The 12,296-nt window shown below is 40.0% G+C and overlaps 1 protein-coding gene across 1 annotated transcript in view; it reads left to right on the top strand.

Moving 5' to 3' along the window:
• Nucleotides 1-12,296, top strand: part of cacna1bb (calcium channel, voltage-dependent, N type, alpha 1B subunit, b) — a gene marked incomplete at both ends in the record, with an annotated part of 171,179 nt that overhangs the window by 144,052 nt on the left and 14,831 nt on the right. The window contains 9 exons of the mRNA XM_080046197.1: nucleotides 189-353; nucleotides 1,268-1,378; nucleotides 3,102-3,185; nucleotides 4,817-4,933; nucleotides 5,744-5,809; nucleotides 6,859-6,950; nucleotides 7,075-7,225; nucleotides 7,989-8,116; nucleotides 11,186-11,282. Coding sequence (XP_079902323.1) covers nucleotides 189-353; nucleotides 1,268-1,378; nucleotides 3,102-3,185; nucleotides 4,817-4,933; nucleotides 5,744-5,809; nucleotides 6,859-6,950; nucleotides 7,075-7,225; nucleotides 7,989-8,116; nucleotides 11,186-11,282 — 1,011 coding nt within the window. The remainder of the gene's footprint in view (nucleotides 1-188; nucleotides 354-1,267; nucleotides 1,379-3,101; nucleotides 3,186-4,816; nucleotides 4,934-5,743; nucleotides 5,810-6,858; nucleotides 6,951-7,074; nucleotides 7,226-7,988; nucleotides 8,117-11,185; nucleotides 11,283-12,296) is intronic.

The raw sequence follows: 12,296 nt of genomic DNA, 5'->3' as shown, positions 1-12,296 counted from the left end.
AATCTAATACTGTATATAGTATTGGCTACTGATCAGAGAGCTTCAATTTGTAGTTTGTTGTTAATTATATAATTATGAAGAAGCTTAGAAAATCCTCTTGTGGAGATTTCTCTTCTATGATGAAAGTTGTGAAGTTCATGTATCAGAGAGGATTCATACACTGTCTGTTTTGTTTTTTCATCAAACAGAGGGCTTGTATTGACTTTGCCATCAACGCGAAGCCGCTGACGAGATATATGCCAGCAGACAAGCAGTCCTACCAGTACAAGATGTGGAAGTTTGTGGTGTCGCCTCCGTTCGAGAACGCCATCATGACTTTAATTGCCCTCAACACAGTTGTGCTGATGATGAAGGTGAGAGATTCCTGCTGCTAACGAGACATACAGTATCTGTCAGCCAGAGAAAAAGTTGTGTATCTTTGGCTCTGTGATATGCATTCCCAAAATGTTTCAACACACTGTTGAAATATTAAAACAGGGATTGCAAGAAGCTGCTGCCCAAAATCTGTACCATTAAATAATTTAGTTCTCAAGCCTGAGATTCAATTTCAAAGACAACACTGGTCTGGCCTTGAGAAATGTTCAACAATTAAAAACCAAGACGATCACAAGAAGCACACCACTGTGATACTTCTGCCAAGCAGGGCTCACTGCTATCAGGAAAAAAAGGTGCTTGTGTCTTGGCAGTTGCTGTACTCAGGAGAGCAAATCACTGAGGGAAAAATGAACAGCCATTTTGGCTCATGCTAGGTTGAATAGTTTGATCTTGATCTACTATCTAGCATTCATACACTTTAATATATTCTTATGGCGCTTTTCCATTACATGGTATTGTCTCTACTCTACTCTTTGTATGTTAGTTCTGGATGTAGGGATAACAATGACAATCAACTACACTGAACACATAAACAGGCACAAGTAGGAACACATAACAGGCATCTGGTAATGTCAGTGTCAAAATCAGAAGACACAGCTCCTACTTAAACTTTAAAATTTAAAATGTATTTTGCAGTTGGCTATAAAAAATGCATGGACATCTTTTTTGTTATACTTTTGTGTGCTTTTGAGCAATCAGATATTATTGGTCTGCAGTGCTTCTTGGTTGCACTTACACTTGTAGTTTTCAGTATCTTAAAACTATCAGAGCTGGCTTGGATTGAAGTGGCTCAAAATACCGTAAATAATGCAGCTTTTACACATCTGCTGTGGTTCTATTGTCAAATCTCTTCCTAATTATATTCATTGTATGTTTTGCCTTCTGTCCTCAGTTCTACGGAGCTCCAGACCTGTATGAGGCCATGCTGAAATACCTAAACATCCTCTTCACAGCCCTCTTCACACTGGAGTGCATCCTCAAGATTATTGCCTTCGGTCCACTGGTGAGCCGTGAAGAAGACCATATGCTGCGCAGTTCTATGCAAACACTAGACAATTATCTATTGTTGTGTTGTGATACTGTTTATAAGCAGGAGAGAAATGAATTCTTTGGATATGCAAATCAGACAGACAAGACAGAGAGGGCTTCAAACTGCCCTCGCTGTGTTTGAAGTGTTCAGTTGATTAAATGGTCCCTTTGAATTATAAAAGAAGAATTTTTTCGGTGTCAGTGTTTAGAGACTAACACGGTCTTTGTATTGATGAAACAGATACATTTACCGGTAGTCACCCCTTAGAGAAACATCAAAAGATGTTTTAAGGATGATGGAAACTTTGTTTGTGCAAAAATACCTGAAAGTCATAGCAGTTGAAGGTGATACTGGAGAACGCTTATTGTCAAAAACTTTTTTGAGGGGGCTCCCTTAGCTCAGTTGGTAGGGCGTTCCTCCCCCGGGCCGGGCCCAGCAGCAGACCCGGGTCCGATTCCCGCCCGCGGTCGTTCTCTGCATGTCACTCCCCTCTCTGCCCCATTTCACCTCTGTCTCTTCACACTATCAATAAAGCATGAAAAATGCCAAAAAGATATATTTAAAATCAAAATCAGGGTATATGTACTCTGGGCTCTTTAAATGGGCTCGTCAACAAAGCATATGTTAACAAAGGGGCCTACCAAAAACTATCTTAAATTCAAGATTGAAGAGGTTGAACTATAGTAACAGATAGAAGGAATGAATGGAGGAGTGCTCAAAAAGAATAAATCTCCCCCAACATGGGGCCGTCTGGCCTGCAGCGAGGCGTTTCATCGCTGGCTCCGTTCCATTTACCAAGCCCATTTATGAAATAGCTTTTCTTACACACCACTTGCCTCCACCTGTTTATCTGTTAAGTCCAGACGGATGGACTGGTGTCTGCTCATAAACAGGAAGCTGTTGCATCTCTTTAGACTGCTGCTGTAGGGCCTTTGCCCACAGGAACCTCAGCAATGATTGATTTTCTGTCAGTGGGGACCCAGGCTGCAGGCAGCACTTCAACACAGTTTATGCATTTTGTATAGGCACATATAGATTTGTGGGGGATGTCTTGATAACTCAGTGTTTTGGTATATTTGTCTTCTTGTTTGTGTGACTGTATGTGTTGCATAGAAGAAGTATAACTATGTAATATTTAAGTTTCTGCATAGGTAAAGTATTATTTACAAGGAGAATTCAAAGAATATTTGATTAAATATGTAATGTATTTTATTGACTCATAATCTATATAAGATGTGTGAAAAAAGGATAATAAAGGCTCCTGGAATATAAAATATAAGGATGGAGAATTGTTCAAAAGTGGTTGGTTTAAACTTCAGCTGCAACACTAAAGGAACTTTAATAAGTGGTAGATCGAAAGAGAACTCATTTGCGTTGATGCAATTTAAAAATAGAAATGTATATCAGTGTGAATAGAATGTCTTTGGATTTTGGACTGCTGGTTGGATAAAACAAGATATTTAAAGATGTCACATTGGACAAAACAATAAACCTGACATTTAATCTATGTCAAATTGAGTGAAATGTTTAGAATGATAATAGGATATGAATATAGTTGCAGCCCTTGTTTAAATAGTTATCCCATTGTGTGTCATTATTTTAAAAACACAGCCAAATGGATTAAGAAAGTTCAACGTTTTAAAGAATGAACTCTGATGGTCCAGCCTAATCTCTCTGTGCCGTCTTTTGTCTTTAGAACTACCTGAAAGCTGCCTGGAATGTGTTTGACTTTGTGACCGTGCTCGGAAGCATCACGGACATCTTGGTCACAGAGATTAAGGTAAGAGCTGCAGCGATCACTGGATCCTCGAGAGAGCCAATACACCAGTATATTGTGGGTCACTTTGTACATGAGTATCAGACCTCAGGCTCACAGAGGCTGCAGAAGTTGCATTGCTGTTGCACTATGGGTAGGCAGCTCGCTGTGGTACATGACGTAGGTTTAGTCCAGTCAGGATAACTATGATAATGGAAAAATAAAAGTCAATGAGTAGTTTCAATGCAATAGTTCACTTTTAGTTTGATTTCCCATCATTATTTTTGATTGACTGATGAATTGTTTAGTGTATACAAAGACAGAAATGAGTGAAACATGCCCATCAGTACATATTGTAGTCCAAGCTGATGTTTTCAAATGACAATTGTCACACATCACATCTACAATTACTTCAACAAAATGTAAAAACAGGGAAAGCAGCAAATCATCACAATGTACTGATGACGGAGATTGTTGCAATATGTAATTGAGTAAACAACCGATTGACTAATTGTTTCAGCACTACTTTATATGTAATGGTGTTCATTAAATGTTTGTCTTTTATCCTTTTTCATAACCACTCTGAAAAAAACACTTCAGCTTCAAAACCCTGAATGTAGAAGTCAGTCGTGCTTTGCTTTGCTCTCCCATTCTCAGTCCTCGGATTGAATGCTCAGTCAAGGAAAGAGCAAAAAATAAATAAATCATCAACATCAAATTATAATTAAATGAAAATCCATACATAACAAAAAGGAAGCCTCAAGGCAGCAGGTGCTACTGCTGTTGCACTTTGGACCATGTAATTTCCTTTGTTGAATGACAACAGGTGAATAAATGGAATGGAAGTATTTGTTTGTGGAGATGTGAGTGCTGTTGCTTTCGGTGTGCCAAAGTTGCTCATTCTCTTTGCGTGACTTTCTTTTCACGTGATCATTAGTCTTCTTCTTCTCTGCCTCTTTTCTCTCTGGCTTTTTGTCTCTCTTTCTGCTGTGTCTGCTGGCGCCTGTGCCCTCCCTCTGCCCCTTCTGTCACACCTGACACCTCCAGACGGTAAGTGGCTTTCTTGTAGGCTGCTGATTTTTGTCCATTCCTCCTGTCGGTGTGCGCTGTTCTCTCCCAACAGTCTTGCCTTAAAGGGTCTATTGTACCTCCTGCATCCTCAATGTGACATGATGTTAACGGAAAAAAAATCATTTTTTAATTGTAAATTCATACAGTGATAAAATCATATAGAGCTATTTCAGTTGCATAAGATATGAGGTTGTCCAATGCTCTCTGGTTTGCATAGAAAATGACTTGATTCTACAAAGTGCATGAAATTGGTTTGTTTTGTTTTTCAACTAGATTACATTATCTCATCCCCCCAAAGGCATGTTTTTGTGCTTTTCATATAATGTTTAAGACATTAGCAATCTAAATCTTGTAGCGACTGCAGAACAAGTGCAAATATGAACATAAAGGTTGCTAGCATAAGCCAACATAAGCTACTTGTTATACTACACCAAGTAAGGCTTGGGTGTAAGGTGTGTTTTAATGCTTACGATTTCTATATTTTTAGTTTTTTAAATCAAGATTTTCTTTCTTTCTAGAATGACATGTGTGGTTTTAAATGACTTTATCTCGGGTACCTCACAAGTCTCTGTTTTCTCTCCCAGGATAAGATGATCAACCTGAGTTTCCTGAGGCTGTTCAGAGCGGCTCGTCTCATCAAGCTGCTGCGGCAGGGCTACACCATCCGCATCCTGCTGTGGACCTTTGTCCAGTCCTTCAAGGTGAGCACACAAAGTAACAGTATGAGCATCTGGGCATGTGTGCAAAACATGTTAGGACACTTTATGTTGCGCATTTTTTATGTTTTAGTAAAAGGGCTTCAAGAAATTCAGTCAGTAAAGGCAGCAGTGCATAGATCTATTGTAACGAGATTTTATCACTTGAACCGTTGATATTGATTTATATGTGCAATACTGTTTAACGAATAACTGAATAACAAGTGATAACAAACATTACACAAAATACAGACAGTGGCATAGGTGGCTCTGCAGCAGACAGAGGCTGGTTTCAGACTTTTTCTGTTAAAATCAAACCAAACAGCTTTCAGCAGACAGCAGTTGGGGTTTTCACACAGGGCCGGTTTGCTCAGTAAATCCCCCGGGACAAGTTGAGTTAAATGTGGAGCCGCAGCCGAGGGAATTTATAGCAGGTTTAATGTCAGTGGTGAGAGCTTTTAAGCCCAATGAAAATGGACAGTATCTGCAGAGTGTTAAAAGGTGGCTATTTAATTACAACAAATGTTAGCCTCCTCCTTGTCGCGATATAAATAGCTGGTTAAAAGAATCGACCCTGCAGGTCAGGTTCCCTGCTAAAGTCCTAAATAAGACTGTAAAATCTTACAAGGGTGTTAGTCCTCTGTGGTGAATCTCATTTCTGACGGTGTGTGTTTGTATGCGTAGAGTAAGAGGATGAGATCAACAGAGAGGTTGTGTACTTTGTGTTAGAGAAAGGATCGTGTGTGTGGCAATTTGTTTTTAACATGTTCCTGTTTGTGCTTTGAGTGTGTTTGACCTTTGTTTATGTTTTTTCAGGCTCTGCCTTATGTCTGCCTGCTCATTGCCATGTTGTTCTTCATCTATGCCATCATTGGAATGCAGGTGAGTTGTGATATGACAGCAAGTAATGATTCAGGGATATATCTTACAAATAGGATAATAAAATGTTCTGGTTAAACCATATGGTACCTCTCCACAGGTTTTTGACCTATTTAGTTGATTACATCTCCTTTCAGAACTGTGTGGATGTGTACACACACTCTGCTGTGTTGACATCCTCCTGATCTGTGTTAGTTTTGTTATTGTGGTACACCTACATTATTAGAACTACATTACCATTACATGAAGTTTTGGTGACCTTAGCAGTGGTCAAATCAGCCAGAATAAGAATCAGTAAACGTTTAATATGTGGGCAATAATGCATTTTAACACTTCTTAAAACAAGAATATATTCATGTGGAATATATTAATTCCATATATTCAAGTCCAGAAGTTGGATGCTACAGACATTTAAAGGCTGTATGTGTCTGCTGGCAGTGGTCCCCTGGGTCCAGCAACAGTCAGCCTTTACAGGCAAGCATGGACACTCAAGGGTCAATAAATATTTAAAATGACACGTCTGGGTTGTTTTACTGGATTCACCCTGGGGGCGTCACAAAATGTGGCAGTTATCTTATATTATCTTATTCTTGTCAGTATCTCTCTATTCAGTTTACATTTTAAACATTTATTGGCATAAAGCTTAGAATAAAGACTGAAATGACAGTCAAGGTAAATGATCAATCAAAACTATTTATACACAAAGGAATCAACTGTTGCTAAATCCTGATTGGTGCACAGGATTGCATGGGTCCTGCCCACTTCAATCCAGTGAGGAAAGCACAGAGGAAAAACATATCCAGAAATCTTTCATGGGAAATAATCACAACTATTTTAACTTTATAAAATAGAAAGAAAATGTGCTCAGGTAGGAAAACCATCACTCAAAGTCAGAAGCTGATGGAGAAGATAAGAGTTCAGGACCTTTAAAGACGTGGGTATTGTTGGATCTCTATTGTAGTGTCCTTGCTACAGTACTTCATTAGAACAGTAAAGTAGGACTATAAATTTGGGGGCTACAATAAATACTACCTGCTTTCTTTCTGCCTTAGGTGTTTGGGAACATCGAGCTTAATGACGACACGGAAATAAATCACCACAACAACTTTCAGACCTTTTTCCAGGCATTGACCCTTCTCTTCAGGTAACCCCTCTCCCATATTCTAAAGATTATGTTGCTGCAGATAACCAAATACACATTGATAACAGCAAGCCCTGTCACTGTGTGTACTAACAGTATATGTGTCTGTGATTTGTGTGTGTTTCAGGAGTGCGACGGGCGAGGCGTGGCATGACATCATGTTGGGGTGTCTCAGTAACCGGCAGTGTGACGCACTCTCAGGAACTGCAGGGAAGGAGTGTGGAAGTGACTTTGCCTACTTCTACTTTGTCTCCTTCATCTTCCTCTGTTCCTTCCTGGTCAGTGTGAAGGAAAATATCTGGTGTCATACTGTGTGTTCTCATTGACAGAAAGGATGCTAAGGTTTAAGTGATTTGGCATGTTTTAATCCGTCAACTACTAGGGCAGATAGGTTTCAGCCAGATTTTATGACTACATTAACCCCAAAGTTGCTGTGAGAGGACCCTGTTTGCAATTTACAGTAAACAAGGTTTTTTTAACACTGAGCACTGCAACAGTTACAGAGGGTACAGACAAAAAGAGAGAATTATGGAAATGGAATGCTGTTGAACAGTAACGGTGCATAGTTAAAAAAGATTCTCACCTTGATTTTTGTCTTCGAGTTTTTTTTGCTAGAATCTTCCCATATTTTTTTTCAATTACCAAAATAAACAGATACATTTATAGATGAGTTTTAAATGAGACCTAAATTAACGAAAAACATTGAGCCCCTATTGTTGCCAACAATATTATAGTAGTATTAATACAGCTTCAAGTGACATCAATTATGAAATTATCCATGTGGTAAATCAATCTAAAAGTACAGGGTTTGTCAAAAGGTCATGAAATAAAGAGGCTAAAATAAGCAAGATTATCAAGTCGGTATCTTAGGCAGAAAAAACAACAAAACATCGCCTTAAGATTTAGAAGCATGTGGTAAAAACGTCCTTTGATAGAAAGCGTATCCTTGCATGTTTTTTTCACATTAATATTTGTTCATTTCTATTTTTTCACTGATAACAAAAGTTTTTTTACTTTAAAACTTGTGTTTTCCTTCACTAGATGTTGAACCTATTTGTTGCCGTCATCATGGATAACTTTGAGTATCTGACCAGGGACGCCTCCATCCTGGGGCCTCATCACCTTGATGAATTCATCCGTGTGTGGGCAGAGTACGACCCTGCTGCCTGGTAAGAGCTTCCACTGATCTCTGACCTGTACAGCCTAACATTATAGTCCCCAGTGTTAGCCAGAGGAGGTGGTATGTGTTTGAAAGACAGGTAGGACATAGAAAACTTCAAGAATGTCTTCTGAGTTCCAGCCGGATGACTGTGTGACATCTCAGCAGTGGTGGGTGAATGACATTAAGCCTGAGCCCTGCGTTGTGCTGAGGCTGGGGACAAGCCCTCTGTCAGTAAGACTGATGCATGTAAAGCCAGCTTTCTGCTTGGCCTCCTCTCAGCTCTCTTTGCAGATAAGCTCCCCGGTCTGTCACTGGTTTGAAGGGAAGCCTTTTCTTCCCATCCAACAGGGGAATCCGTGTTATTTCAGCGCCCTCCCTGCTCCTCACATGACACTATTCAACTTGACTAAGGAGCGCACTCGCACTATGCAATCGTACCGTGCCCTAGCACACTTGACGCCTAAAGTTTAGTTTGTTTGACCACCGTGAGTGATCCGTATCTAAACGGTACACTTCCTTGGCCCTGGATTAGGTGTGCCTTGGCATGGTAGGTATACTCCTGTAAGAGCAGAAGCATGCACGTAGTAGACAGTGGTCCTGCCGACAGTTTACATCTCTTTTATGTATTTTATAAACAGTCTATGCTTAACATGCGTTTATTACCGTCAACGGACACTCAAAGCCAATGCTTTTTGTGCTGGTCTGATGCAGAGGTGGAATGTTTGCTGCAGATTTTGTCTGAAATAAAACATTTAGAAATACAACCATAAACTCTGCGTTTAACTAGCCTATACAACGCACAAAAAACGTGCGTTTTCGAAACAAAAAGAGGTATCGCATCGATGTCAATCAATGCGTTTGTCCTATGGTATTACGATTGGTCCCAGTGTGAGTGCGCCCTGAAGCACCATCAAAATTCTAACTGAGACAGTGTGGGGTGCAGTCTGTCTCAGATTATGTAAGGCTCATTAGCCTTTAAAGAAAGCTTCACAGGAGCCTTGTCAGCCAGTCGGTAGAAGTGTGAGATGGGAAATATAATGTTGCTATTTCCTGACACGGGGGAGGAATTATTTTTATTTCTTTGAATATAAATTAGCTGCTCTCAGAGAAGTGCCTAACGTTCTACATATTATCAACTGCATTAACTCTTTATTATGTCAGGTCACAGCAAGGAGTATATTTTAGGCTCATCTTTTTACATTTTTATCTATTTTTGATTTAGTTTAAGCTGGTCACCATTTTATGTCCATTGTCCAATATATGCACATACAACAGTTGTGTTTAATGCTACATGGAGAAAATTAGCACAAAAGGTGACAGTTATCACAGGGTAAATTTGACCAAATGATTCAATTCTCTTTGATACTTCATTCCTTTTATTATTATTTTTCTTATAAAATCGACCGCTGACCTTTTATATTCTTTAAACTATTTGCTAAGCCCTGAGATCTTGTTGTGATGTAAAATATGTTCATCCTAATAATGTTTAATGCCATTGCCCACCTACTGATAACAGATTATTAAATATGGATGTAAAGCATTAACCTGTGACCTAACCTCTTGAACATGTCTTATCTTTTTCAGCGGGAGGATATGCTATAAGGATATGTACAAATTGTTGCGTTTTATCTCGCCTCCCTTGGGCCTGGGGAAGAAGTGCCCAAACAGAGTGGCTTATAAGGTTTGCACTCTCACACAGCCCTTTTGTTTTTAAAGGGGCCGTGATGAACTTTAAATTGGACTTTAAATGAGTGTTCTCATTCCTTGTGGTACCAGAGAATGAACCGAACACACATGCATACAAACACGCATCGATCCTCTACTAACGAGCTGGCAGGTAACCATGGCGAGTGCAGGAAACAATGCCGCAAGTCAGGCTCTAACAAAAGGCATCGGATGCTGATGTGTAAAATATTTGCCTTCTTCTAAACACAAGAGAGACAGAAGAGTGGGTAGTACAGAGAAAGAGAGCATTGTGTGCTTTGTTTCCACTCTGGTTACTGCTAATCTCATAGCATGCAGAGACAAAGGGCATCTTAAAGGAATACTCCACTGAAAATGCATTTTTTGACTTTTGAAAGATGGATTTTAAAAGGTTTTTAGCTGCTCCTTTGAGAAGCAGCATTCAGATGGGGTTATATTGGATTCCAATGAACGAGTCATGGCGAAAAAAGGGAAAGAAAGCAAACATCAAAACAGCCCACAGAAATATTTCAACCCACTGCAGCACAACCCACTCCTTCCCCAGTGGGCTATATATTCACTATGTCCCAAAAACGTCTGTGTAACCAAGAACAGTTCAGAGAAAAGAAGGCTGCATCAGCCGCGACACAGCCCAAGACACACACATCTTCAATGGTTATGGCTGCAGTAGGCACAAGGTCTTGACAAGGGAGAGGAATACATGAAGAGTAGATATTTGGTTATTCTGCATCACTTTTTATACTTGTTTCCTAAAACTCTTCATCTGGAGTTTAACAATTTAAGACGAGTGCAATTTAAAAGACTGAATATAAGTTTGCGTCCAATTCATTCCAATGAAAGTTGCTTAGTTGTGTATACACACACAACTTGAGTAGGTACAGTAGGTATTAATGTCGTTGTCTCGAAATACCTTGAAAGTCTAGAAATAATTTGGACTATCTTCCATTGTAAACATTGTGAATCCAATTTAGAACAGGGGGTGAATGTTTGAAAACTTAAAAGATAGATTTTTCAGTGGAGTAAGCCTGTAACCTAAAATGCACTCTCATTGCCAATTGTACATATGGGCGACCAGGTTCCCTCCATCCAGCATCTCTACACAGGGAATCCTGCAGAGCCTCATCTCCTCTCTCCTCCGCTGGGATCCATTCCTTCAGTCCAACTGGGATGGCATTCCAGATCATGATACCCTGGAAATCTTATTAACAAGGATTTCTGTGTTTTCCTCTTTCCCTCCCCCCAACCCCTCCCATTTTCTCTTTTGGATTTTTGCATCTTTCTGTCATGATGTAACTTCCCCCGAACCCCTTCTCACCTGGGAAATCATCATCCCTCCTTCCATGGCCTCCTACCATCTTTACCCCCGGTGAAGCGGCCGCATACCGTACCTCGATATGTACGAGATGCTTCGCGACATGTCCCCTCCACTAGGGTTGGGAAAGAAATGTCCCCCCCGAGTGGCCTATAAGGTAGAATTGCTCCGTCCTCCTCCGCTCACTTCCTTTTTGCAGTCACTGCTGCTGGTTTCACATGTCTTCCTCCTGTCAGACATTGTAAGGCTTGTCTCACTGTGTGGCAGTCAGTATCTTCTGGCCTGCTGTTGTGTTCTACTTTCTGTTTGTCTGTGAAGCTCTGTGGTCTTGGTGATAGTTTGCTTTACACTTTGTTTCCATAAACACACCTAAGGCTACACTTTAATTTTTTACCCAGAACCAAATGTAGACAGACAAAGTTAGGGACTAGTGGGAGAAGATATTTTTCTCTTTAGTTGATGGAGACCTAGCCAAATTTATGACTTCAGGACTATATGTCAGTGATTTGTTGATCTGGTTTTCCCAATGCAAACCTTATGGTTAAAATCTTTCTTTTTGTACAAGCTATTCAGCTTCAGCTTTTTATCCTCAAATATTTTTTGTGATCTCACAGATGTCCTACTTCTTCCTTGACTCTCATTTCTCCATCTGTATGGTTATGCTCCTAGAGTGAATATACTTTTTATTTCTCTTATCTCGGCTTCAAAAATCAGCTGCAGTTTTCAATTTAATTTTTTTTTATTACTATTTTTTTTACGTTTCTGATGTGTCAAATGTTTTTTTGCTTTCACCTTTCGGTTCTTACTTCTTTCTTATAATCAGAAATTCTTATCCATGCCTCTACCTACCCTGGCGAGACCAGCCTGGTCTCATGTGAGCTTCACATTCATTTCTCTCCAGCAGATCAGTCTGGTATTTGTCCAATCTCCGTGGGGAGGAGCCCAGTCATTTTTTGATCGGGCCAATCAGGAACCACATTCAGACCTAATTCTCGTCCCTTATAGTGGAAGGCAACTCCCTATTGGTTTGTATAGTTGTCATCTAGCTTTGTGAGACCAGACATAACTCACAAACTTATTTGTCAATCCATGTTGACGTCAACGACTACATGAACCAATCAGGGTCTGGCTTCCACTAACGGACGGAGCCACGGAGATTTTAGAAAGTCCA

The sequence above is a fragment of the Ammodytes marinus genome (assembly GCF_949987685.1).
Source record: "Ammodytes marinus genome assembly, chromosome: 18".
NCBI classification, from domain to species: domain Eukaryota; kingdom Metazoa; phylum Chordata; class Actinopteri; order Uranoscopiformes; family Ammodytidae; genus Ammodytes; species Ammodytes marinus.
Note: the sequence above shows the minus strand (reverse complement) of the source record. Positions and strands in the feature narration are given on the sequence as shown.